This window comes from Paroedura picta, chromosome 1, assembly GCF_049243985.1.
Source record: "Paroedura picta isolate Pp20150507F chromosome 1, Ppicta_v3.0, whole genome shotgun sequence".
NCBI lineage: Eukaryota > Metazoa > Chordata > Lepidosauria > Squamata > Gekkonidae > Paroedura > Paroedura picta.
This window is the reverse complement of record NC_135369.1, coordinates 3,700,225-3,724,833: the sequence shown is the minus strand read 5'-3', so window position 1 is coordinate 3,724,833 and position 24,609 is coordinate 3,700,225. Positions and strand designations below refer to the sequence as shown.

Below are 24,609 nucleotides of genomic sequence, written 5' to 3'. Positions count from 1 at the left end.
ACACCAGAGAATGCATAGAAGTTGTGCTGTAATGAACTTTCGCAAACGAACACACGGGAGAGCAGAGCCGAATGGGAACCGCTCAGACCGAAAACGAGACAGGACCAAAACAGGAGGCGAAATTAAAAACAAAACGAAAAATGCACGGCACAATTCCATCCTTCCTAAAAACATGGGAAAAGAAGAGAGTTTGAAATAAAAAAAAATAAGAGACGCATCTCAATTCAGTTCGATCAGACACAGGCCTTCATTTAGTTTTTTTTTTTCGGGGGGGGGGACGAAAAAATTACGGGGCTGGGACCGGGGGCGATGGGGATGGGGAGGGGAAGGGAGAAAAAATGGATACAGATTTCTTTGCTCCTTCTAATCCAACAGTCCCCAAACTGGAGGAAACAGCGGTGAAGATATCGGCATTCCAAGAGAAGACATTCTCCACCACACCCAATGTCTGGAGATGGGGGGAGGGGTGGGCGTGGCAGGAAGTAGTCCCCGACGGCTGTCGCTGTGCAGCATGGGAAGATTCCATAGAGCGAGAGGTCTCATTCCTAGAGGGGAAAGGCGGAAGTCCGCTTGGGAGGGTTTAAGACTTGTTGAAAGCGGCCAGGACGGCCCATATCATCTCCACGCTGCCCGTCTTGGCCGCTTCGACCTCGGGCTCTCTGTCCAGCAAGTCCTTGGACCGGTTCATCGCAATGTCGTATTTTTCGTCAGCCAGGCTGGTGAAGACGTTCTCCAGCACGTCGGAGGCGTGGGCCAACACCAGTAGAGCCAAGGTCCTCTTGTCCATGCGGTGGGGGTCGTTGACCCACCGGTCCAAGACGCTCTCCTGGAGCTTCTTGACCAGGCGCTGCTTCTCGGTCGTGTTCGTCACTGGGTGGGTGGTCATGTCAAAGAGGAGGAAGTTCTGCTTCTCCGTGGTCAGGATCCCCTTCTCCACCAGGTTCTTGGCGATCCTCTCCCGTACGTTGCGCAGCTGGTACTGGAGCTTGAAGGGGTTCCAGGTTTCTCCTACGGGAGAGCGGGTTTAGTGAGCGGCAAATTTCTCCGTACCCGGCAAACATTAGGGAGCGATCCCCTTGGCTGCCCACCCCCCAAAACACATCATTCATATGCCATCATGAGTGAGCTTCCTGCTGTGAGCACAAAACCAAGTGGGGATGCACCTGGCCACCCAAGAGACAACTTGCTGTAGTGGTTAAGAGAGGCCGCTTTTAATCTGGGGAAACCGGGTTCAATTCCCCGCTCCTCCTCCATGTGCAGACAGCTTGGTGCAAAGTAGGATCTTGGGCTAGTCACAGTCCTGTTAAAGCTATTCTCAGAGCAGTTCTCTGAGGGCTCCCTCAGCCTCACTTACCTCACAGGGTGTCTGCTGTGGGGAGAGGTAGGGAAGGCAGTTGAAAGCCAATTCGAGACACCCTTGGGGTAGTGAAAAGTGGGGCATCAAAAGCAGCTCTTCTGCTTCTTCTTTATCCTCCTACGGAACTGGTAGGGAGTGTGAGTGAGGGTGGGAACGGGGGGAGAAATTCTATCTACATATTCCCAAAGATCTATAGAGGAAGGGGACAGATACTAATTCTATCCACCTCTTGTCAGATAAGAGAAGCGATGTTGGATCAGGCTAATGGTCCCTCCAGTCCAACACTCTGTGTCACGCAGTGACCAAACCCAGGGGCCATCAGAAGGTCCACAAGTGGAGCCAGAACTCCAGAAGCCCTCCCACTGTGGCTCAACAAGGAGACAGAGCATCACTGCCCCAGACATAAGAGAAGCCATGTTGGATCAGGCCAATGGCCCCTCCAGTCCAACACTCTGTGCCACTCAGTGGCCAAAGCCCAGAGGCCATCAGGAGGTCCATCAACAGAGGCAGAACTCCAGATGCCCCCCAAGAAACAAGACGACACTGCCTCAGAGTGTCACATCCATACCTTGTGGCTAATAGCCAGTGGTGGAACTCTGCTCCATGTTTTTACCCACTCCCGTCTTGAAGCTGTCTATGCATGTGCCTACCACCACTTCCCGTGTCAATGAATTCCAGGGGTTCATGACCCCATGGGTGAAGAGGGATCTCCTTCGATCTGTTCAAAGCCTCCTGCTCATCAATATCATGGCAGGCCCACGAGGATTGCGAGAAAGGGAGAGAAGTCCTTCTTTCTTTACTTTCTCTGCCCACCGGGCCTGCCTCATCTACCTGTTCCTCTTCCTGTCTCACCCTGGGGAGGGGCCAGAGCTCAGGGGCAGAGCCTCTGCTGGGCAGGCAGGAGGTCCCCGGTTCTGGGGAGGGGCCAGAGCTCAGGGGCAGAGCCTCTGCTTGGCAGGCAGGAGGTCCCCGGTTCAATCCCAGGCAGCATCTCCAGCTGAAAGGACCAGGCAGGAGGGGATGGGGAAGACCTTTCTCTGCCTGAGACCCTGGAGAGCCCTGGGGAGGGGCCAGAGCTCAGGGGAAGAGCCTCTGCTGGGCAGGCAGGAGGGCCCCGGTTCAATCCCAGGCAGCATCTCCAGCTGAAAGGACCAGGCAGGAGGGGATGGGGAAGACCTTTCTCTGCCTGAGACCCTGGAGAGCCCTGGGGAGGGGCCAGAGCTCAGGGGAAGAGCCTCTGCTTGGCAGGCAGGAGGTCCCCGGTTCAATCCCAGGCAGCATCTCCAGCTGAAATTACCAGGCAGGAGGGGATGGGGAAGACCTTTCTCTGCCTGAGACCCTGGAGAGCAGCTGCCAACCAGAGCAGACAATACAGACCCCGGGGTCTGCTTCAGTGTAAGGCAACTTCATGCTGGCATCATGCAAAGAGGAATTACAGGCACAAAGGCGCCCCTCAGGTGCCCGGCCAGGAGGGCTCTAGAACCCGCAGAGGGAACCGCCCTCCCGCTTACCCGTCAGCAGCTCGATCCAAGTCTGCACCGTCTCAGCGGGTTCCGTGGCTTTGAGGTGCCGGAGCGTCTCGTCCAGGAGCACGTCCCCGGTGGGGGTGTCTGATTTGAGGAGGACCTGGAAGGCAGAGCAGGGAAGAGAGAGACGCTTTGGCCCCGCCGGCCAACCCAAGGGGAGGGGCGTCTTTCGTAAACCCCCGACCCCCCTCACCTTGCGGTCCAGCAGCCGCTTTTTCCTCAGGGTTTGCGGCTCCAGCTGTATCCTCCCCCTCATGGCCAGCTCGATGAGGATGCCGCCACGCAGGCCCGAGGAGATGCAGTCGTTCCAAAACGACGTGTAGCCCTGAGGAGAAACGGAAGACGGGGACGGAGGTGAGGGGGAGACGGCATCGGTGCGCTAAAGGGCCAGGAGCCAAGAAGAGCAAAGCCAAGCTATCAATGCCCCTGCCCAGGAATTAACAGCACCCATAGAATCATAGAGCTGGAATCATAGAGTTCCTGATTGTTCCGCTGACCAAATAAGCTCATGGTGTGGGGGCACGCAAGACGGGGGCTTTTTGGTGGCAGCCCCACGCTTCTGCTCCAGAGAGGTGCAGTTCCCCCACCCGCTTTCAATCTTTAGCCAAAGTTTTGTTTAGGCCTGTCTTTGATTAAAGCAACTCTAACGTCATAATTATAGCTTAATAAATGATGCTGTTGTAGTTTAATTAATATAAGGTAAAGGTATCCCCTGTGCAAGCACTGAGTCATGTCTGACCCTTGGGGTGACGCCCTCCAGCGTTTTCATGGCAGACTCAATACGGGGTGGTTTGCCAGTGTCGGGAACCCGCTTGCTAACTGAAAAAACAGGGTGCCCCTTTGAAGAAAACGTCACGCCAGGCCTGGTGAACGATACAACAGGAACAAGCTTTATTTCAGCAACGTGGAGTCCGCTGGTATGGAGTAAGAGCTTCCACCGAACTCCAGGTGGAAGCTCCCTTTTATACAAAACCCACCTCCTTAGGCTGTATTGCCCCACCCAGTACTTGCGGAGGGAACATGCTGATACAATCATGACTCATGCACATATGCGAGGTTTTCCGGGGTTCCTGATGGCCCATTTTCCTGGAACAAAGGGCCATCTCCGGGCCCTTGTCAAAAGGTGGAGGGGGACATTGAGGTTCTTTAGCGGCCATTGCCACCTCAACGATCGGGTGGGGCGCCCAGCTGCCGGCTTGCCTATGATCACCATGCCCTACCTCCGTGATCGCGGGCGCCTCTGATGGCGGGGTTCGGTCCGGTTCCCAAGCCACCAAGGACCGAACCACGACATTCTGCCCCCCCAAAGGTCCATTCTCCAACCCCCCGGGACGGCCAGGATACCGCTTGTGGAAACGTTCAGTGAGTCGGGGCGCAAGGACGTCCGCTGCCCAGACCCATTCCCGGTCCCCCAAAGCGAAGTCCTTCCATTCCACGAGGTACTGCAACTTCCCCCTGTGGAGTCTAGAGTCCAGGATATCCGCCACCTCGTGGTGCTCCCCCCCCGGCAGGACCTCGGGCGCTGGCGGGGAAAACACGGGGTGCCAAACGTCACCGTCCGGAGTTTTTTTTAGAAGGCTCACGTGAAAGACGGGATGGATGTGCCGGAGGTTCTTGGGGAGCTTGAGCTTGACCGAAACTTCGTTGATCGGGGCCAAGACCTCGAAAGGCCCCAAAAACCGAGGGCCTAGCTTCTTGCTGGGCAAATTCAACCGTAGGTTCCGGGTGGAAAGGTAAACTCGATCCCCCGGTCGGATCTCCTCAGCTGGTCGTCTCTTCCGGTCGGCGTCCTCTTTCTGCGCTGCCTTGACTTTGTGGAGCTGCTCCTGCAGCGACTTCCAGCAGCTCCCGGCACGCTTCCCCCACTCGCGAAGGTCGGCCGATTCCCGGGCGGGGACCTCTCCAAGCTCCGGGAAGTGTCTCAGGTCTGTCCCGTAGACGACGGCAAAAGGCGACATCTCCGTGCTGCTGTGGTCTGCGTTGTTGTACGCGAACTCGGCCAGGGGGAGCAGGGGCACCCAGGTGTCTTGATGATAGGAACCGAAACACCGCAAGTACTGCTCCAGTACTTGATTAACCCGCTCGGTCTGCCCGTCCGTCTGGGGGTGGTAAGCGGAGCTCAGCCCTTGCTCGATGTCTAACAGGCGCAGGAAAGCTTGCCAAAACCGGGACACGAATTGTGAGCCCCGATCGGAAATCACCTTGTCCGGCAGCCCGTGCAGTCGGAACACGTGATCCAGGAACATCCGAGCCAACTGTGAAGCACTGGGGACACTGGCGCAAGGAATGAAATGGGCCTGTTTGGAAAATAGATCTACCACCACCCAGATCACCGTTTTCCCCTTGCTGGGAGGCAAGTCTGTTATAAAGTCCATGGAGATCACTGACCACGGCCGGGTCGGGACCTCGAGCGGGTGCAGCAGACCTTTCGGCTTGCCAACCCCCGGCTTGCAGGTCAGGCAGACAGGACAACCACTGACGTAAGCTTTTGTGTCCCGCCGCAGACTGGGCCACCAAAACCGCCGCCGGGCCAACTTCCAGGATTTTACGAAACCGAAGTGCCCGGCGGTCTTAGCATCGTGGCAGAGGCTGAGGGCTTCCCGTCGTAGCCCTTCCGGGACGTAGACAGCCTCCCCCCTCCGCCAGAGACCGGAGTCCAAAATCAAAGAGTCCCGGAGCTCAGCCAGCTCCTCGTCTGTCCCGTAGGCTGCCACTAGGCGGTCTCGGAGCGGGGCGGTCGCCGGGTCGGGCTCCCATTCCTCCCTGGCCCGACGCCTAGTGACGACCCCCCGTCCCAGCTGCTCCTCACCAAACACGGACCTGGTGCAGGGAGCGTACCCCTCCCCATAATGCGGCAGACGGGAGAGGGCGTCCGCGAGGAAATTCTCTTTGCCGGGGATGTGACCAAGCTTGAAATTGTACCGCGAAAAGAACTCCGCCCACCTCATCTGCTTGGCGTTCAGGGATCGCGGTTGCCGGAGCGCCTCCAGATTCTTGTGATCTGTCCAGACCTCGAACGGCTCCTCTGTTTCCTCCAGCCAATGCCGCCATTCGGTGAGGGCGAACTTAATCGCAAACGCCTCCTTCTCCCAGGTAGACCAGTTCCGCTCCGTTTCGGCGAATTTTCGTGAGAGGTAGGCCGCCGGCCTCAGCTGTCCCGCCTTGTCTCGCTGCAGGAGAACCGCCCCGGCTGCTGCGTCGCTGGCGTCGACTTGTACCACCATCGGCTGGGTTGGGTCGACGTGCAGTAGCGTGGGCTCAGACGCGAAAGCTTGCTTGAGGGCCAGGAACGCTGCCTCCGATTTCTCATTCCAGCCGAGCGCTGCGCTGGGCCGCGTGGCGCGAGGACCTCTCCCCTTGGTACCTAGCAAGTCCGTGAGGGGAGCCACTACGGAGGAGTATCTGGGGATGAAGCCTCTAAAAAAGTTAGCAAACCCCAGGAAGCTTTGTAGCTGTTTCCGGGTGCGGGGCCTTTCCCAGGCCAGCACCGCCTGCACCTTCTCGGGGTCCATAGCTATGCCCTGGGCTGAGATGCGGTAGCCCAAATAGTCCAGGGAGGGACGGTGGAATTCGCACTTAGCCAGCTTCACGTATAGGTGGTTTGCCAGCAGGCGCTTTAACACCTCCCTCACCAGGGTCACGTGCTCTTGGGGATCTTGGCTGTAGATCAGGACGTCATCCAAATAAACAACCACCCCCTGAAACAGAAGGTCCTGCAACACCTCATTAATTAGACTCATGAAAACCCCAGGTGCCCCGCTTAAACCGAACGGCATCACTTTAAATTCGAATTGTCCCAATTGACAGTTAAAAGCTGTTTTCCACTCATCCCCCTCCCGGATGCGTACCCGGTAGTACGCCTCCCTTAGGTCCAGCTTAGTGAACAGAGTCCCTTTGCCCAGCCGGGCCAGCAAATCCGGGATCAGCGGGAGGGGGTAAGCGTTCCCCGCTGCGATGGCGTTGAGGCCCCGGTAGTCCTGGCACAGCCGTCGGGACCCATCCTTTTTCCGGACGAACAAGACTGGAGCTCCCATGGGACTGGAAGCGGGCCGGATGAAACCTCGGGCCAGATTTTTACCCAAAAACTCCCGGAGGTCCTTGAGCTCACCCTCACTCATCTTGTAGATGCGCCCTTTGGGTAGTACCGCCCCCTCTGGGATGTTGATAGCGCAGTCCGTGCGGCGGTGTGGGGGTAGCTCGTCCGCTTCCCGCTCGCTGAAAACGGCTGCGAGGTCTCGGTACTCTGGCGGGACCTCGGGCTCTGGTATCTCCTGCTGCGCCGCCGCCGCTCCCCTGGGACGCGCCGCCGTCCTCTTGTGGCTGGAATTCTCGTGGGGGACCCGATGCCGTGCACCCACCGTCAAGTCGAACTTCAGGGTCCCCGCCCGCCAGTCCACCACGGGGTTGTGTTCCTTCAGCCAATCCAGGCCCAACACCGCCCGATATCCCGCTACGGGGACCTGGATCAGCCACCGCAGCTCTTGGTGGTCCCCTATGTGGATGGCGATAGGACCCACCTCCTCCCCGAAAGGTCCCCCCTGAATCGGGCTGCCGTCCATCTGGACGAAAACCAGGGGAACCTTCCGAATGCGCTTCGGTAGCCCCAAAGCCCGGGCTATCTGGGGGTGGACCATGCTGTGGTCGCATCCAGAGTCCAAAAGAGCCTCCCCCACCCAACTTAGTCCGTTCTCCGGGTTCCGGAGCTCTAAAATTACCACGTTCGGAGGTCGCGCCTCATGCTGTAGGGGTTTTCCCTCGCACCGCGGGACCTGCTGCCCGGCGCCGTCTACAGCAGGTCCTGGCCGTTTTCCGTCGCCTGGGCGCTTCCCGGTTCGTTGCGGAGGTCCTCCGCCCGGCGTGCCTGCTGGGGGCGTGTCGCACCTCCCCCCCTGGGAGAGCCCGCGGTCCTCCCCCCCTTGCCGTTGGCACGCTGCTGCGAAATGTCCTGACCCCCCGCATTTCAGGCACAGACCTTCCCGGCGTCTCCTTTCCCGCTCGGGGTTCGGGGGTCGTTTGGGGCGAGAGTTGTCGGGGCCCGGTCTCGGCGCCTCGGCTGACCCGCCTTTGGCCTCCCGGGGGGGTGCGGCGGCCCAACCCAGGCTGGCTTCCAGCTTGGCGACCACAAAACACCACCCCTCCAGTGTAGACAGATCTTCTTCCGTCCCCTTGATCACGGCCCATTCCCTGAGCTTCGGGTTAAGGCCCTCCCGGAAGTACTCGATTTGGGTCTCCTCGTTCCAGGAGAACACCTTGCCTGCTTCCCTCCGGAAAATGTCTATATAGTCCATAACCCCCCTAGTACCCTGTCGAAGTCCCTTGATCCGACTCTTTGCCTTGTCCTCAGCCTGGGGGTCCTGGAATCGTCGGCGGAGCGCGACCACGAAGTCCTGCAGGTCCCGAGTTGCCGGGTCGCCGCGCTCGGCCAACCCTAGGTACCACTGACCCGCCTTGCCCTGGAGACACGAGGCCACCCCCCAGACCAAGTCCTCGGAGTCCTCATACCGGTCTCCATACCTCCGGGCATGCGTCAGCGCGTGGAGGAGGAACTGCGGGAGATCGTCCGGCGTCCCGTCGAAACGCGCCTTAAGCTCTGGGGGGGAACGTTTTGGAGAGTAGTCCGACCCCCTCCGGATCCGGGATTCTCGGCGTCCGCCGTCTCGTCCTGCTCCGCTCCACCGGCTACCAACTTGCCCAACGACGCCGTGCCGCTCCCTGCCTTGCACGTCGCTCCTGCGTTGGTCCGGCTCTCGCCGCCCCGTCGGCTCACCCGCTCCCCCGAGATCCTCTGCTGTCTCGCCTCTCCGCTGGCCGTCTCGCCTACTCGGGACTGAAAACTGCTCCGGGTCGGGGTCCGGGGCCCGCTCACCAGTGCCGGGCTCGTCCTCGTCGCTGGAGACGTCCTCACTCGACGCGATCCCCTCCGCCGTTGTATTACCAGTCCCTCCGGGCCCGGCCCGAGCTTGCTCACGGGCTTCAGCTGCCTGCAAGCGCCTGGCCAAGTCCGCCATGGCCCGCCGCAGGTCCTCTAGGGATTCCTCAGGTCCTACCGGGCGAAGCGCCTGCCTCAGCTGGGTGTCCCAGGTTGGGGCCAACCCCCCAGACCTCGGCGCGCTCCCCGCCGTGCTTGGGAACCCCATGGCCCGGCGCCTTCCCTTGGCCGCCGCTGCCGAGGGTCTCGGGGTCCCGGACAGCTGCTCCTGGCCCCCCGATTTTCGGAGGAAATCTCCCGGGGACATTAAACTCATGTTCCCGGGGTTCGTGGGGGTCGAGACCGCCCCGTTGCTTGAAAACGCCATCTCTGGATCCGTCCCGATAAGCGCTCGGATGCGATGCCGACCCTGGAGTTCGGTGGGAAGCTCTTACGATGTCGGGAACCCGCTTGCTAACTGAAAAAACAGGGTGCCCCTTTGAAGAAAACGTCACGCCAGGCCTGGTGAACGATACAACAGGAACAAGCTTTATTTCAGCAACGTGGAGTCCGCTGGTATGGAGTAAGAGCTTCCACCGAACTCCAGGTGGAAGCTCCCTTTTATACAAAACCCACCTCCTTAGGCTGTATTGCCCCACCCAGTACTTGCGGAGGGAACATGCTGATACAATCATGACTCATGCACATATGCGAGGTTTTCCGGGGTTCCTGATGGCCCATTTTCCTGGAACAAAGGGCCATCTCCGGGCCCTTGTCAAAAGGTGGAGGGGGACATTGAGGTTCTTTAGCGGCCATTGCCACCTCAACGATCGGGTGGGGCGCCCAGCTGCCGGCTTGCCTATGATCACCATGCCCTACCTCCGTGATCGCGGGCGCCTCTGATGGCGGGGTTCGGTCCGGTTCCCAAGCCACCAAGGACCGAACCACGACAGCCAGGGCCTTCCCCAGTCATTACCGTTAATTAATATAGAGCACAACAAATTGTGGTAAGTTCTTGAAGAGATGGGAATACCAGAGCATCTTATCTGTCTCTTGAGAAACTTATATGCAGGTCAAGAAGCAACAGTGAGAACCGGGCATGGAATCCCTGATTCGTTCAAAATTGAGAAAGACGGGGTTAGATGAGTCATAAATTGGGATCAAGATTGCAGGGAGAAATATCAACCTCAGATTTGCACTCTAATGGCAGAAAGTGAAGAGGAACTAAAGAGCCTGTTGATGCGGGTGAAGGAGGAGAGTGCAAAAGTTGGCTTGAAGCTCAACAAGAAAACAAAGATCATGGCATCCGGCCCTCTCAGTTCCTGGCAAATAGATGGGGAAGAAATGGAGATAGTGACAGATTTTATTTTCCTGGGCTCCAACATCACTGCAGACTTCACACCTAACAACAACATTCTAAACTGCAATGTTAAAATGCTGGTTTTACGACGTTTTAATTATAGCTTAATAAATAGCTTGCACAGCCCTTGTCCATCATCTTTGGGACCTCTTTAAGGACTGAAGATGTCCCAGAGGACTGGAAGAGAGCAAACGTTATTCCGATCTTCAAAAAAGGGAGGAAGGATGACCTGGGAAACTACAGACCGGTGAGTCTGACCTCTGTTGTGGGGAAGATAATGGAGCAGATATTAAAGGGAGCGATCTGCAAACATCTGGAGGACAATTTGGTGATCCAAGGAAGTCAGCAAGGAAGTCCACCCCCTCATCTAGATCATTAATAAATATGTTAAAAAGTACCGGGCCGAGCACCGAGCCCTGAGGTACCCCGCTACTCACCTCTCTCCAGTCTGATGAAACACCATTGACAACAACTCTTTGAGTGCGGTTCTCTAACCAATTCCCTATCCACCTAACTATCTGAAAATCCAGATTGCAGTCTTTCAAGGTCAACCTTCCTCCTGGCCCCAACCTGGTGGAATGAGCTCCCAGGAGAGCTGAGGGCCCTGAGAGAGCTTTTGCCGTTCCGCAGGGCCTGTAAAATGGAGTTCTTCCACTGGGTCTTTGGTTGAGGGCAGGGCAGGGGAGATCGAGGGGCCCCTTTAGAATTCCATACTCTATACCGAATAAGACATTCAGAGCTAGGTCAACTGGCACCCCTGGAGTGTTTCTCCTTGGGCTTGCAAGAGGAGGGCCCTGGCAGCCTTGACGGACCCCGCCAATCTCATCTTGGGCCTTCCAACAGGATCAGACCCCCCCGCCCCCCGAGGAAAGGCTGGGGGACTGGGGGGAGTTGAGCCTGCAGAAGATGGGGTGGAGAGGGGACAGGGTGGCTGCCTTTGATTTGATCAACGTAGACATTAAAGATAAGTTGAAGAAGATGACTTGGGTTTTATATGCCGCTTTTCTCTACCAGCATGGCGTTGTGGTTAGGAGCGTGGCCTTCTAATCTGGCAAACCGGGTTTGATTCCCCACTTCTCCTCCACATGCAGCCAGCTGGGTGATCTTGGGCTAGACACAGCACTGAGAAAGCTGTTCTAAACAAGCAGGAATATCAGGGCTCTCTCAGCCTCCCCTCCCTCACAGGGGGAGAGGACGGATCCTTGTGGGGAGAGGACATGTCCTTCTCCTGGATGCTTGAGGCTGATCCTGCACTGAGCAGGGGGTGGGACTAGATGGCCTGGATGGCCCCTTCCCACTCTAGGATTCTAAGAGTCTAGTTCAGCAGTGGGAGGGGCTGCCTGAGGAGGTGGGGAGCTCCCCCTCACTGGCTGGACAGATCCTTCTCCTGGATGCTGGAGGCTGATCCTGCCCTGAGCAGGGGGTGGGACTAGATGGCCTGTATGGCCCCTTCCCACTCTGGGATTCTAGGAGTCTAGTTCAGCAGTGGAAGGGGCTGCCTAAGGAGGTGGGGAGCTCCCCCTCACTGGCCGTCTTCAAGCAGCGGCTGGACAGATCCTTCTCCTGGATGCTGGAGGCTGATCTTGCACTGAGCAGGGGGTGAGACTGGATGGCCTGCATGGCCCCTTCCCACTCTAGGATTCTAGGGGTCTAGTTCAGCAGTGGAAGGGGCTGCCTAAGGAGGTGGGGAGCTCCCCCTCACTGGCCGTCTTCAAGCAGCGGCTGGACAGATCCTTCTCCTGGATGCTGGAGGCTGATCCTGCACTGAGCAGGGGGTGGACTAGATGGCCTGCATGGCCCCTTCCCACTCTGGGATACTAGGAGTCTAGTTCAGCAGTGGGATGGGCTTCCTCAGGAGGTGGGAAGCTCCCCCTCACTGGCCGTCTTCAAGCAGCAGCTAGGCAGATCTTATCCCGGATGCATGTGGTGTAGGTGGGGGGGATCAGACCAGGTTCTCCAGATTATAGGCTGCCACTCTTAATCACCACACCACACTAAGAACCAGAATATCACCCCAATCATAACGGCTCCTGTTCATGTTACGAGAACTACAAGCCAAGTTAACGGATCTTCTCGTCAACCTGGAATTGTGAGTTTCCTGCATTCTGCAAGGGTTGGACTAGATGACCCTGGAGATCCCTTCCAACTCATGATATACACATTTCATGAGAACTGAAACAGGGCTGGACAAGAGGGAGCTGCAGTTTGCCATGTGGAAGCCCTCTGCCTTGTGCAAACACCCAGTTAGCCGTGTCCGTCTGCGCCACACCTCAACTTACCCAGAACTCATTTCCTTGTGGTAAAGCATGAATCGCCCCATTTGCTCCCAACACTCTTAGCTTATGTAAGACTCTTCGGCAAACAATTCCTACCAGCCAGGATCTGTTATTTGCTTTTTAGTTCCTGCCTTTCCTCATGTCACCGGGAGCCAGGAGGAGTCTTTCTTTACAACCCAAGTCTGGCCTTTTTCGTCCCGACAAGGGCAGAACGCGGCCATGGTTTCAATGCATAGTTGTCGTACACTCTGTAATACATGCGTATTTGGGGGGTTTAATCTGCTTCTTTTTAAAAAAAAGAACAAACTGCTTTGTCTCACACAATCTTTCAGCCTGGAGAAAAGGAGGTTGAGAGGGGACATGATAGCCCTCTTTAAGTATTTTAAAGGTTGTCACTTGGAGGAGGGCAGGATGCTGTTTCTGCTGGCTGCAGAGGAAAGGACACGCAGTAATGGGTTTAAACTTCAAGTACAACGATATAGGCTAGATATCAGGAAAAGGTTTTTCACAGTCAGAGTAGTTCAGCAGTGGAATAGGCTGCCTAAGGAGGTGGTGAGCTCCCCCTCACTGGCAGTCTTCAAGCAAAGGTTGGATACACACTTTTCTTGGATGCTTTAGGATGCTTAGGGCTGATCCTGCGTTGAGCAGGGGGTGGGACTAGATGGCCTGTATGGCCCCTTCCAACTCTATGATTCTATGAAATCCAATTTCGATTCCCCACCTGCTGCGGAAGCTGGCTGGGTGACCTTTATTTATTTACTGGATTTGTTAACCGTTGCTCTTGGGCCAGCTGGCTCGCTGCAGTTCACAACAGAACAATAAAACAACAACAAGTGTGATAGCTTGGAGTGGTAGATCTGAGGCCCTGAGTGATACCAGAGGAGGAATGCAGCTGTAGGTGGGCAGAGCCAACTGGAATAACGAGAAGGGTTATATTATTAATTGTTGTGGGTGTTTAGATTTGAAACGGCACGGGTTTTATGTTTTAGGTTTGGTCCTGTAAGCCAGGGGTAGTCAACCTGTGGTCCTCCAGATGTTCATGGACTGCAATTCCCATGAGCCCCTGCCAGCGTTCGCTGGCAGGGGCTCGTGGGAATTGCAGGCCATGAACATCTGGAGGACCACAGGTTGACTACCCCTGCTGTAAGCCATCTCAAGATGACTTTGTCAAGAGAAGCGGGATACAAATTATAAATAAACAAATAATAAAATGACAAGAGCTGTCTGTCATAAAAACCTGTCCTACCCCAGTAGCAATGTTCAGCTTGATGGGTCTAACCGAGCTCCATGCCTCAAGGTAGGTGTTTGGAGGCGGGGCTGCACAGATCGTCCTCACCCTGGCCTCAGATAAACATCTGGTGGAAGAGCTCCGTCTTGCAGGCCATGCAGAGCTGTGATGCCCTCAGCTCTTCCGGGAGCTCATTCCACCAGGCAGGGGCCAGGACCAAAACGGCCCTGGCCCTGGTTGAGGCCAGGTGTACACCCCCATGGGCCGGGGACCACTAACCTGTTGCAATTCTCAGAGCAAAGAGCTCTGCGGAGGGCATAGAGAGCTGGGCGGTCTCTGAGATACGCTGGGCCCAAACCATCAATGGCCCCTGAAGGTCAAAATCAAGACCATGAACCTGATCCGGAATTCCACCGGCAGCCAATACAGGCTGAATTTGGGCTCTCCTAGATGGCCTCGTGAGAACCCTGGCAGCCGCATTCTGCACCAGTGGCACCTTCCGGGTCAGGGACAAGGGCAGGGCAGCATACACCGGATTACAGAAATCTAGCCTTCAGGTGACCGTCCTGTGGATCACTGTGGCTAGGCCCTGAAGGGCCAGGGAGAGCACTCGTAACCTCGCCAGGAGAATCTGGAAGAATGCCAGTTGGGCTACCCTCGCGACCTGAGCCTCCAAAGACAAGAGGATGACCTTGGGCAGGTTGGATCCTCCCTCGCAGGGTTGTTGTGTGGATGAAAACGGAGGAGGGGAGAAGGAAGCCGTGACCTTGGGTCCCCACTGAACACAAAGAAAGGCAGGGTGTGACAGCAGGAACTAAATCTAACGGGGCCCTACAAAAGCCACCTGCGAGAGGAAACCCATTTGAAAAAACTATGAATGCAGCACAAAGACTGGTCAGACCAGTTCGACGCCGGTCTTGGAACATGCTCTGCCTGTTCTGAATGAAGTCACCGGTGGCGCGGCGGCTGCCTTCATCCGGGTCTGAGTCCGTGAAGGCCTTGGCACAGTCAACTCTATGCAAGGAAACGTTGAACTATCCCAGTCTGCAGGAAGAGAGCCTGCAAAACTCGCTCACTGCCCTCCGGCCACTCCCCCAAAGCGAACAGGCCTTTGATGCTTTCTCGTGTCCCACCCAAAAGCGAACGTCTAGTTATCCGGTTAAAAGTCACCGGCCTATTTGCTGCCAGTCTCCGAGCTTGCGAGGGGAGGAGGGATTTGCCTCCTGGCTTTCTTTTCGAAGCAAGAGAAGCCGTTCCTTGCCTGTTCAATCCCGAGATTTATTTTGCGCCTTAAGCTGCCTGTTTGTGCATGTTGGAAATTGTGGCGGTCTATAAATCAGATAATACATACTTATAAAATTAAATAAGCTGCCTACATCCATCCAGGGATCCCCGGCCTTCTCAAGACAGTAGGCAATTCATCCACAACACGAAAAAAAGAGAGAACCTGTCCCAGGCTATCAAAATCTGTATATAGTATCATATTTATACAATACTCCTTCATAAGATCTTGAATCCAACATCAAAATGTGTTGGGTTTTAATGATTAATGAAGCAACCAAAACGGACTCTAGATCCGTGCCGTTTTCAATGTTGAATTTTCATCCGTGGTTGTTTCCTCCAATGATGGTGAAACGTATCCTAGCATCCGGCCCTCTCAATTCCTGGCAAATAGATGGGGAGGAAATGGAGGTAGTGACAGATTTTATTTTCCTGGGCTCCAGGATCACTGCAGATGGGGACTGCAGCAAAGAAATTAAGAGACGCTTGCTCCTGGGGAGGAAAGCTATGGCAAATCTTGACAGCATCCTAAAAAGCAGAGACATCGCCCTGCCAACAAAAGTGCATTTAGTCAAGGCTATGGTCTTCCCAGTTGCAATGTATGGCTGCGAAAGTTGGACCATAAGGAAGGCCGAGCGTCAAAGAATTGCGGCTTTTGAACTCTGGTGCTGGAGAAGACTCTTGCGAGTCCCTTGGACTGCAAGGCGAACAAACCGGTCAGTCCTAGAGGAGATCAGCCCTGACTGCTCCTTAGAAGGCTAGATCCTGAAGATGAAACTCAAATACTTTGGCCACCTCATGAGAAGGAAGGACTCCCTGGAGAAGAGCCTAATGCTGGGAGCGATCGAGGGCAAAAGAAGAAGGGGACGACAGAGAATGAGGTGGCTGGATGGAGTCACTGAAGCAGTAGGTGCAAACTTAAATGGACTCCGGGGAATGGGAGAGGACAGGGAGGCCTGGAGGATCATTGTCCAGGGGGTCGCGATGGATTGGACTTTGCACCTAACAACAACAACATCTTAGCAAGTTCCTAATATTTCAGCATTCGCAGACAAACTGTGGGCAGAGCTCTCTTGACAAAGCTCTCCCATCCCTGCAAACTGGAGGCCGGTGTTATAGGAATAGAGAGTTTACGCTACAACTTTGAGTTGGATAAATACTGAAATATTGGAAACTTGCTGGGATAGGTTTGCCATGGCCTGCCTCTGCGCAGCGACCCTGGACTTCCTGGGGGGCCTCCCATGCAGATACAAACCTGGGCCAACCCTACCTCTCAGGTCTATTGAGATCAGGACGGGGTGGTCGGTCCAGGACAAAGCAAGATACGAACAGATTCTGCCATTGCCTGCCTCTGCACAGCAACCCCTGGACTGCCATCCAGCTACAGGCCAGGGCTGACCCTGCTTAGCTTAGGAGCTATAAGGAGATCTGGCCAGCCTGGGCCCTCCAGGTCGGGGGGACTGAGAGCTTAGAAAACCAAAGAAACCAGGAAGAGAAGAGAGATTTCAAGGCGCTTGGCGCTCATCCGGGCCACGCGCTAGGCGAGCAGCTCCCAACGTTCCCGTACCTCCTTATCCTTCAAGCCCAGCAGAAGAACCTCCTCCATGAGGGTGAGGCGGATGTCTTTGGAGTCGCCAGCGTCCCCGTCGTCCGGCTGCCCGTCTAGCTGGGGGTCCTCCTCGCCTTCTGGCCGCTTGTCGGCGCTCCGGCCGACCTCCGCCCGCCGCGCCCGGTGAGTGAGCGTCGTCATGGCCTCCCCGCTGCAGCTACGAGCAAAACACACCTCAGACTTCACTCACAACCGGAGTCGGGTGGAGACGCACCCTTTCCGGAAACCTGGATGTCGTTGGGGAGTGGGGCAGCCGGGAAGTTCGGGCAAAACTGAAACCAATGCGGTTTTAATGTCCTCTCAAACCTAGGCTAATCGGACAGCTTGAAAAATGTAGAAAACAACTGGATAAGAGTCCAGTGGCACCAAATTTTGGTCTTAATTACTAGGGGCCAAGCTCATTACATTCAGTAATACAACTGGCACTAGATTGGGGGGGGGGGGGGGTGGAAGATGGCCTCCTCCTAGGACCTGGAAAAACTGCAGGCAGCTGTTAGGGAACTCACCGGCAGGGACAGCTTGCTCTGCAGCCTCCGAGCCTCCGAGGGAAATGGGAGGAGGGGGGGTGGTTAGGGACGGGGGACGGAAGGCGATTGGTTGGCCGCAGGACAAACAGGCAAGCTGGCTGGAGGCGGGACAGCTGCCCTGAGTGGGTGTTAAGCGCTGAGTGGCACTTAAGCTGTGAGACCAGCTCCTCCTCCAAGGCCTTACCAGAAATATTATCTATCTATCTATCATCTATCTATCTATCTATCTATCTATCTATCTATCTATCTATCTATCTATCTATCTATCTATCTATCTATCCACACACACACACACACACACACACACACACACATATACCAGAGCCATCAAGAAACCCCAAGGTATTGTATTAAAGCAGTTGGTGAGACCTGTGAATAGTGGCAAATTAGCAAACAGGTCTCATGGCTTAAGTGCCACTCAGCGCTTAACACCCACTCAGGGCTTTCCTGCCTGCCCACCGGCCAGCCAATCACCCTCCGTCCCCCACCCCTGACCACCCCCTCCTCCTTCCACTTCTCTCTGAGGCTCGGAGGCTGCAGATCCCTGCCATGTGAAAGCTGCCTCTGCCAGTGAGTTCCCTGCCCGGGAGTCTGAGGCCTTTCCAGGTTCTGGGGAAGGGAGAGGCTATCCACCCCACCCACCCCCAATCTAGCGCCTTGTTGTATACCTGAATGCAATGGGGGCGGAGAGAGAGAGAGAGAACCCACCCCTCCCCAAATGGCCAATGATGGGCTTGGAGGGGGTGGGAAGGGAGGGCTTTTGGGTGGGCATGTGCACAGCTCTGCTTCCCAACCATATTCTGCACGATCGTGCCATTTCTGGGGTTTCTTGAGGCCTGGATAATGTTGCAGGGGTTTCTCAATGGTAAAAAAAGTCAAGAAACAGGTAAAAACAGGTAAAATGGGATTCAAGCAGTTGGCAAGACCTGGGAAGAGCAGCAAATCAGCATACAACATCTGAGCCCTGCGGCGGCTTCAAGACCAGCAAAGTTTAACTCTGGGTATAAAACAGCATTAATACCAGGCTAGGCTGGACAGATTTGTGGGATTTAAAATTCCTAAATGCCTTTGTTTTCTACACCTAGGTCAGGGCTCTACCATACTTTTCAAATCCTTACATGAGTATTTTTAAAGCATTAACTTCCAGGGCTCAGATCCAACTAGGGGTGAGCACTTCGGCACGGTTCGGCCACCTCAGTGCTCACCAAAGCCCGAGGCGGCCCGCACCGCAGCGCAGGAAGGAGGGGTGGCGTTGGTGGCGGCGTGCAGGGTGGCGCACACAAGCAGGCGCAGAGCCTGTGATGTAGGTAAGGCTGAGGGAGCTCTGAGAGAACTGCTCAATGAAAAAAACTTAATGAGGACTGTGACTAGCCCAGGAGCACCCAGCTGGCTACATGGGGAGGAGGAGGAGGAGGAAATTAGGGCTCGCCAGCTTAGAAGCCGCCACCGGCAAGCCGGGGGCCAGCAGTCTCCAGGGGACAGATGTAGGAGTGCACAGGAAGTGCTGGACACAAAGCCTCCCTCAGCCCACGCCTGGTTCGGCCGTCGGATTAAACATTACCCAAAAGGGTCACAGGTGTTGGCTGTAAACGCACTCTTTGCGTGCGGAAAACTCTCCCTTCTGGGCCAGGACAGCCTGTGCAAACTGAGAGGAATCCGGCTCTCTCTGACGTACCACAAAGTGCATCACGCCCAAAGTCACAAAAAGGAGCCACAGTAGGTCCGCGTGGACGGAAGCGTGGACAAGCCTTCCACTTATTCTTTTCAAACCCACTCCCCACCCCCATAACAGCACCGTGATTATTTGAGAGGTGACTCAGGGGCAGAGCCTCTGCTTGGAATGTAGAAGGACCCAGATTCAATTTCTGGCATCTCCAAGTGAGGAAAGACCAGGCAGGAGGGGATGGGAAAGTTGCCTGCCTGAAGACCCTGGAGAGCGGCTGCCAGTTAGAGTAGACAATTCTGACCTGGACGGACCAGGAGACTAGTTCAATGTACAGCTTCATGTTTTAGTGAGTGGCCATGGCTTAATGGTAGAGCATCTGCCTGGCGTGCAGCAGGTCCCAGGTTCAATCCCCGGCATCTCCAGTTAAAACAGACTTCTGCTGAAGACTCTGGAGAGCAGCTGCCAATTGGAGCAGACAATACTGACCTGGATGCGCCAAAGGTGAGGAGGAGCTATGGCACACTGGCAGAGCATCTGCTCAGCATACCCAAGATCCCCGGTTCAATCCCCGGCATCTCCAGCTAAAAAAGACCAGGCAGGAGGTGGTGTGGAAAACCTGAGACCTTGGACAGCAGCTGCCAGTCTAAGCACTCAGCACTGACTTTGATGGACCCAGTGTCAGGAGGGCCATGGCTCAGTGGTGGAGCATCTGCTTTGCATGCAGAAGGTCCCTGGTTCGATCCCTGGTTGCAACAGTTTAAAAGGATCTGGTAACAGGTAGCGTGAAAGACTCCTCCCTGAGACCTTGGCAGACCCAGCTGAGTACAAGGCAGGTGTATGTAAGAGCCCATGTAGTGTAATGGCTAGAGAGGGTCAGACTAGGATCGGGAAACCCAGGTTCGAATCCCTGCTCTGCCATGGAATCCTCCTGGGTGACCTTCAGGCCAGTCATGTACTCTCAACCTGACCTACCTAAAAAAAGAGGAGAAGAACTGGGGAGCCATGGGGGTACAGATAAAATAAGTATGCTCACAGCGCCTCTACGAACTATGTGGCATTTCTGAATCTCCAGGGCGAATCATCCGATAATCAATTGCAGACTTTCTCGACTTTTTCACCGCTGAGAATCCCCTGAAACGTTCTTCAGGCTTTGAGAAACCCCAGAAGTGGCAGAATATGCAGAAGAGGGTTGGGAAGCAGAGCCGTGGACATGGGGCCCCTCCCCTTCCCACCCCCTCCGGGCCCACCATCGGGGCAGGTTGACATGACTGTGTCTAGTCATATCACCAGATAATTGTTTAAGAAATTTCAATACAGGGGGTTGGACTAGATGACCCAGGAGGTCCCTTCCAACTAAATATAAATAAACCCTTCCAGGACTGTAGCGAAACCCTGGTTGAGAGAGCCTGCTCTGTTTCCAAGCTCATCGTACAGATCGGCCCTCCACGCTGCCAGGAACTGCCTTCCAGCTTTGCAAGCTCTTGTGTGTGAGGCAGCAGGTCAAACCGTGCCGAATTTTGCTGCCAGAAAACAGGCTTTCTGCTGGCATTACTCCCACTTCCGTAATCCTAGCCTCACCGGATTGCTCACGGATTGAAACAGTTTCCTATCTGTTTTTCTTCTTCCGTAACCCGCCTGAAGCTTCAGCGAGAAAGGAGAACTAGGCAGGAAGATTCAGGTGAGGAGCCACGTTGGTCTGAAGCGACAGAACCAAGTTTGAGTCAAGTGGCACCTTGAAAAGCCACAACATTTTATTCTGAGCTTTCATGTGCCTGCACAAGCATTTCGCCCACATTTAACCAGGCTGCATTAGGACAGAAGGTTTTGTAACTGACTGAGGAAGCGTTAAGGGACCGGCTTGCTTCTTGGGTAAAAGCTGAGTTGTAAACGAAAGGGAAGTTATTTCTTTGGAAAATCTACTATAAATAACTTCTGAGAAAGGTCAACCACGAAACGGGTTTACAGCTAGATCAGTGGTTCTCAACCTTACTAATGCCAGAACCCTTGAATGCAGTTCCTCATGTTGTGGTGGCCCCCCAACCATAAAATTATGCACGTGTTCTTTCACAGAAAATAAACCACAGCAATTGGTTGTAGTGCATTTTTACACTGCAATCCCAGTTTAGGTTTCTGCACAAACCTGCAGGCGCATGAAAACTTATGCCCTTAATTAAACTCGGTAGATCTTCAAGGTGCCACGTGACTCAAGAAGTGTGCATGCTTATCCCCAGAATTCAATTCTGTTGGTGCTAAAGATGCCACTGGACTCAAATTCTGCTCTACCTGATAAAGCGTGCATGCGCATGAAATGCATACACGTGAAAAGCTTAAACCCAGAATGAAACTTCTTCAGGGTGCCACTGAAACTTTCAGCTCTAAATGAAGTTATTATTTATTTACTTTATTTATATACCACCCTCCCCGAAGGGTCAGGGTGGTTGACAGGAAACGGGAACAATGCAAATAACGCAGTTAATAGTAATGCGGTGATAACAATCACAACAATATAGTGATAACAATAAACGTTGTAGAACGGTAGTATATTAGTAATAATGGTAGCCGTAGGAATGATTTAAAAAGCAGATTTGGCAAAAAAGCACAATAAGGCCACACTTTTCCATCATCACCAACCCGCTGCGAAATCCAAGTCCTGCCTTTTAAAATCCACGTTCCTTTAACAGCTACCACCAAGACGTGTCACTGTGAGAACACGTGCTCTAAGAACTAGAGACAAGGGGGGGAGGGCAGTCTATGTACTTATTTAGGTGTGAGATGAGATAAATTCACCTGTGTGGGTTTACTGCTGAGCAAACCAGGATAGCAACTACACATATTTGCATACGTTGTTTTCCCTGGCCCAGAGGGGGGAATTTCACAGCCTGGAAAATAGGAGCACCAAATCCAAACTCTAAGCTACGGCTCTCCGCCCATGTAGGGGAGATTTCCTGCCACCCTCCAGGGTGCCAATTTTCCTGTCTGGGTGGTGCTCGTTTGCCTCTGGCAGGCCCATATTTAGCAGCCTTTTTCAAGCATGGCAAATTAACAAGGCGGGGGGAGAGGAAGCTGCAAGGATCTTTTGTTCTGCATTGCAAACGGCAGCTGGTAAAGCCACAGGAGGAAAGCCAGTTAGACCAAGAGGCAGAGACGGGCACCCGAGCCAAGAGTCTCTCCTTGGGAGCAACGCATTGGAGAAAGCCCAAATCAGAGCAGCTGCACCAGATCAGGCCGGCAGTCAGAACCTACGTTGGGCCAGGTCAACAGCCTACCCAGACACACACCCTGTGGCACACAGGGGCCCAAACCCACCTGGCCCAGGGTCCTGCTTCCAAAAACAACAAGCCAGGAGCCCCAGAGAGGACCGGCAGGCAACCCCCCACCCTCCCCTGCTGACCATCCCGGGCCTTTTGCCTCCGCATCAAGAATGCTCCTCCTCTTCCCCGGGCTGACAACCAACAGTAGGCACCCCCACCTCTCTGCAAAACCTGTCCCAGGTCCCTTTAAAGGCCCTCTAACCTTGCAGCAGGGAGTTCCACAGGCCAACCTGGCAGCTGAGCGCCCCTTTGGCACGTCATTCCCAGGAAAGCCATGATGGCCAGGCTAGCGGAAGGCAGGGAGGGGGCAGCAGTGGGGGGGAGGGGGCTGCAGTGGGGAGATGACGCACCCCCCGCCCAGCATTTGCACATTAAATGTCGATGCAGGACTCAACCCATGTTGCTGACCCCCCCTGCAGACTCACCTGTCCTGGTCTTCCCCCCTTGCAGACTCACCTGTCCTTCTCCCCCTCTGCAGACTCACCTGTCCTCCCCCCCCCCCGTAGACTCACCTGTCCTGGTCTCTCCCCCCTCCCCGCAGGCTCACCTGTCCTCCCCCCCTCCCTGCAGGCTCACCTGTCCTGGCCTCCCCCTCCTGCTGCTCAGACACCTGAGCTGGGCTTCCTCCTCTGAAGGCTCCAGCAGCCCCAACTTCACTTCCTGGTTCAAGTAGCCAAGGAAGGAGGCGGGGACAAGAAAGTATCACAACACCAGCCCCATTGGGGCTTCCTGGTTTCCCTGGGAAACCCTACCCTGCCGCTTCCCCAGCGGACCAACCAGAGGCCGGCTCGGAAGGCGCTTCTCCAATAGAATCCCCGAGGAGGCGGGGCTGTGTGGCCGCAGCCAAACTTGCCTCTAGGAGGCGAGGGATTCATCCCGAAGGGCGGGATTGGACGGACTTGGTGGACGGCGGGCGCAGCCAATGGGGAGCGGGAGAGTGGCTCTCCACCTGGCCCGGGCGCTAATGGGCGTGCGCGGGAGGCGGGGGGCCGCTGGGAAATGTAGGAATCCGGGCATGCGGTGGGGACCTGGGCTTTGTTTGCAGGGAGGGAAAGGGAAGGGTGGGTGGAGCGTGCGTCTGTTTACTTGGGAGTAACCCTCCCTGGCTTCGCTCGCACGGAAGTTTGCACAGGCCTGCCGTGGCCGGGGTTGCCAATCTCCAGGTGGTGGCTGGAGACCTCCCGGAATTGCATCTGGTCTGCAGGATGCATAGGTCATCTCCCCTGGAGAAAGGGGCAGCTTTGGAGGGTGGGCGTGAGGCCCCCAATCTCCAGGCATTTCCCAGCCAGACGGGGCAGCCAGGCAACCTGCTAACCTCCAGGTGGACGTAAGAGAAGCCATGCTGGCTCAGGCCAGTGGCCTGTCCGGGCCACACCGTGGCCAAAACCCAGGGGCCATCAGGAAGCTGGAGCGCGCCTGGCCTGTTTAGCCTGGAGAGGTGACAAAAAGTGACCCCACAAAAGTTTGTATGCAAGCTAGGGACTGATATAGATTATATAGATTTGTGGAACACAATTGAGAACACAAATACAGATTTGTGGAACACACTTTAGACACAGTCTGTCTATGGTTTATTTTTAGGTCAGGCAGAATGTATCTTGAGTTCATTGTGGCACTATGTGTATAGTTATTTCTTTGTCTCTCAAAGTAACCTTGAGTTTGTCAAAAGCAGATAGCTCCTGAATGTAGCATCCCTCCATATAAAGGAATGTATTCTTTGAAACAAAGAGCGAGAAAACTGTAATAAGATATATAGCCATCCGTGATAGGTCAGATTGTACGCCCTTCGTCATTGACCTGATTGGTCAAAGGGACAGTGAGGGACTGAGCGTCAGGATACCTCATGATATCGTATCAAGGTCTTAAAAATGAGCTGCACTGATGCAGACTTCAGAGAATGCACCAATTAGCTTTCTCTCCATACTTGCAAACATATATCCTAAATAAATCCTCTTGCTGCTTAGCTGTCTTTGTTGTGGTCTTGTAAATTTTACACTGTATGATCCATAACGACCTAAAAGGTTGAGCGGCAGCAGACTAAATGTTAAATATTAAAATGCAATTATTTATTTCAATACAGGTGCACATATATGTTATCTGTATCTTTTCCAGTTTCCTGTAAACCGCCCTGAGCCCTCGGGGAGGGCGGTATATAAATATAATAATAATAGAATAAATAATAAAACTTAAAAGCATCAACATATATCAAGCTCTGTTGCACAATTTTGAAACATTTTGACACGTGGATAAATGACCAAACGCGTTTCAACCCTCCCTGGGGTCTAATATTTAAATGCACTCATGGGATGTTGTAATGGGCATTGTAAGGTGGTAAGATGAATTCAGAGGCTCCCACACTAATTTATTAAAATTATTATTATTGGATTTTTTACCGCCCTCCCATATGGCTCAAGGCAGTATGAAAAGTATATATATATATATCTCTTGGAGCACCTCAATTAGAATATCTAAAGTGCCACCCTTATAGAAGTCCTCTGAGACACATGAGACCACTTGGGCTGTTCTTCAACCTTTTAGGCTCCTGGCCTGGAGAGAAGAC

At 54.6% G+C, this 24,609-nt stretch overlaps 1 protein-coding gene and 1 non-coding gene across 2 annotated transcripts; one reads left to right on the top strand and one right to left on the bottom strand.

The window, feature by feature from the left end:
- Positions 1-11: 11 nt before the first annotated feature.
- GOLPH3L (golgi phosphoprotein 3 like) lies at positions 12-22,784 on the bottom strand. The gene is made up of 5 exons (XM_077320170.1): positions 22,626-22,784; positions 16,504-16,702; positions 3,077-3,208; positions 2,869-2,983; positions 12-1,008 (listed from the first exon to the last, which is right to left on the bottom strand). Exons 2-5 carry the CDS (start codon positions 16,684-16,686, stop codon positions 581-583), a joined length of 858 nt encoding a protein of 285 aa, XP_077176285.1. The 5' UTR covers positions 16,687-16,702; positions 22,626-22,784; the 3' UTR covers positions 12-580.
- Positions 19,425-19,493, top strand: TRNAA-UGC (transfer RNA alanine (anticodon UGC)). The gene has a single exon. It is a non-coding gene; the product is annotated as a tRNA-Ala (tRNA).
- Positions 22,785-24,609: the final 1,825 nt, after the last annotated feature.

Bases quoted from the DNA above. Each gene is read 5' to 3' on its own strand.
- GOLPH3L (XM_077320170.1), bottom strand. From the start codon at position 16,686: ATGACGACGCTCACTCACCGGGCGCGGCGGGCGGAGGTCGGCCGGAGC. The intron at 3,209-16,503 runs GTACGGGAACGT...GTTTCTCCTCAG, and splicing joins TGGGCTTGAAGGATAAGGAG to GGCTACACGTCGTTTTGGAA. The intron at 1,009-2,868 runs GTAAGCGGGAGG...GCTCTCCCGTAG, and splicing joins TTGGATCGAGCTGCTGACGG to GAGAAACCTGGAACCCCTTC.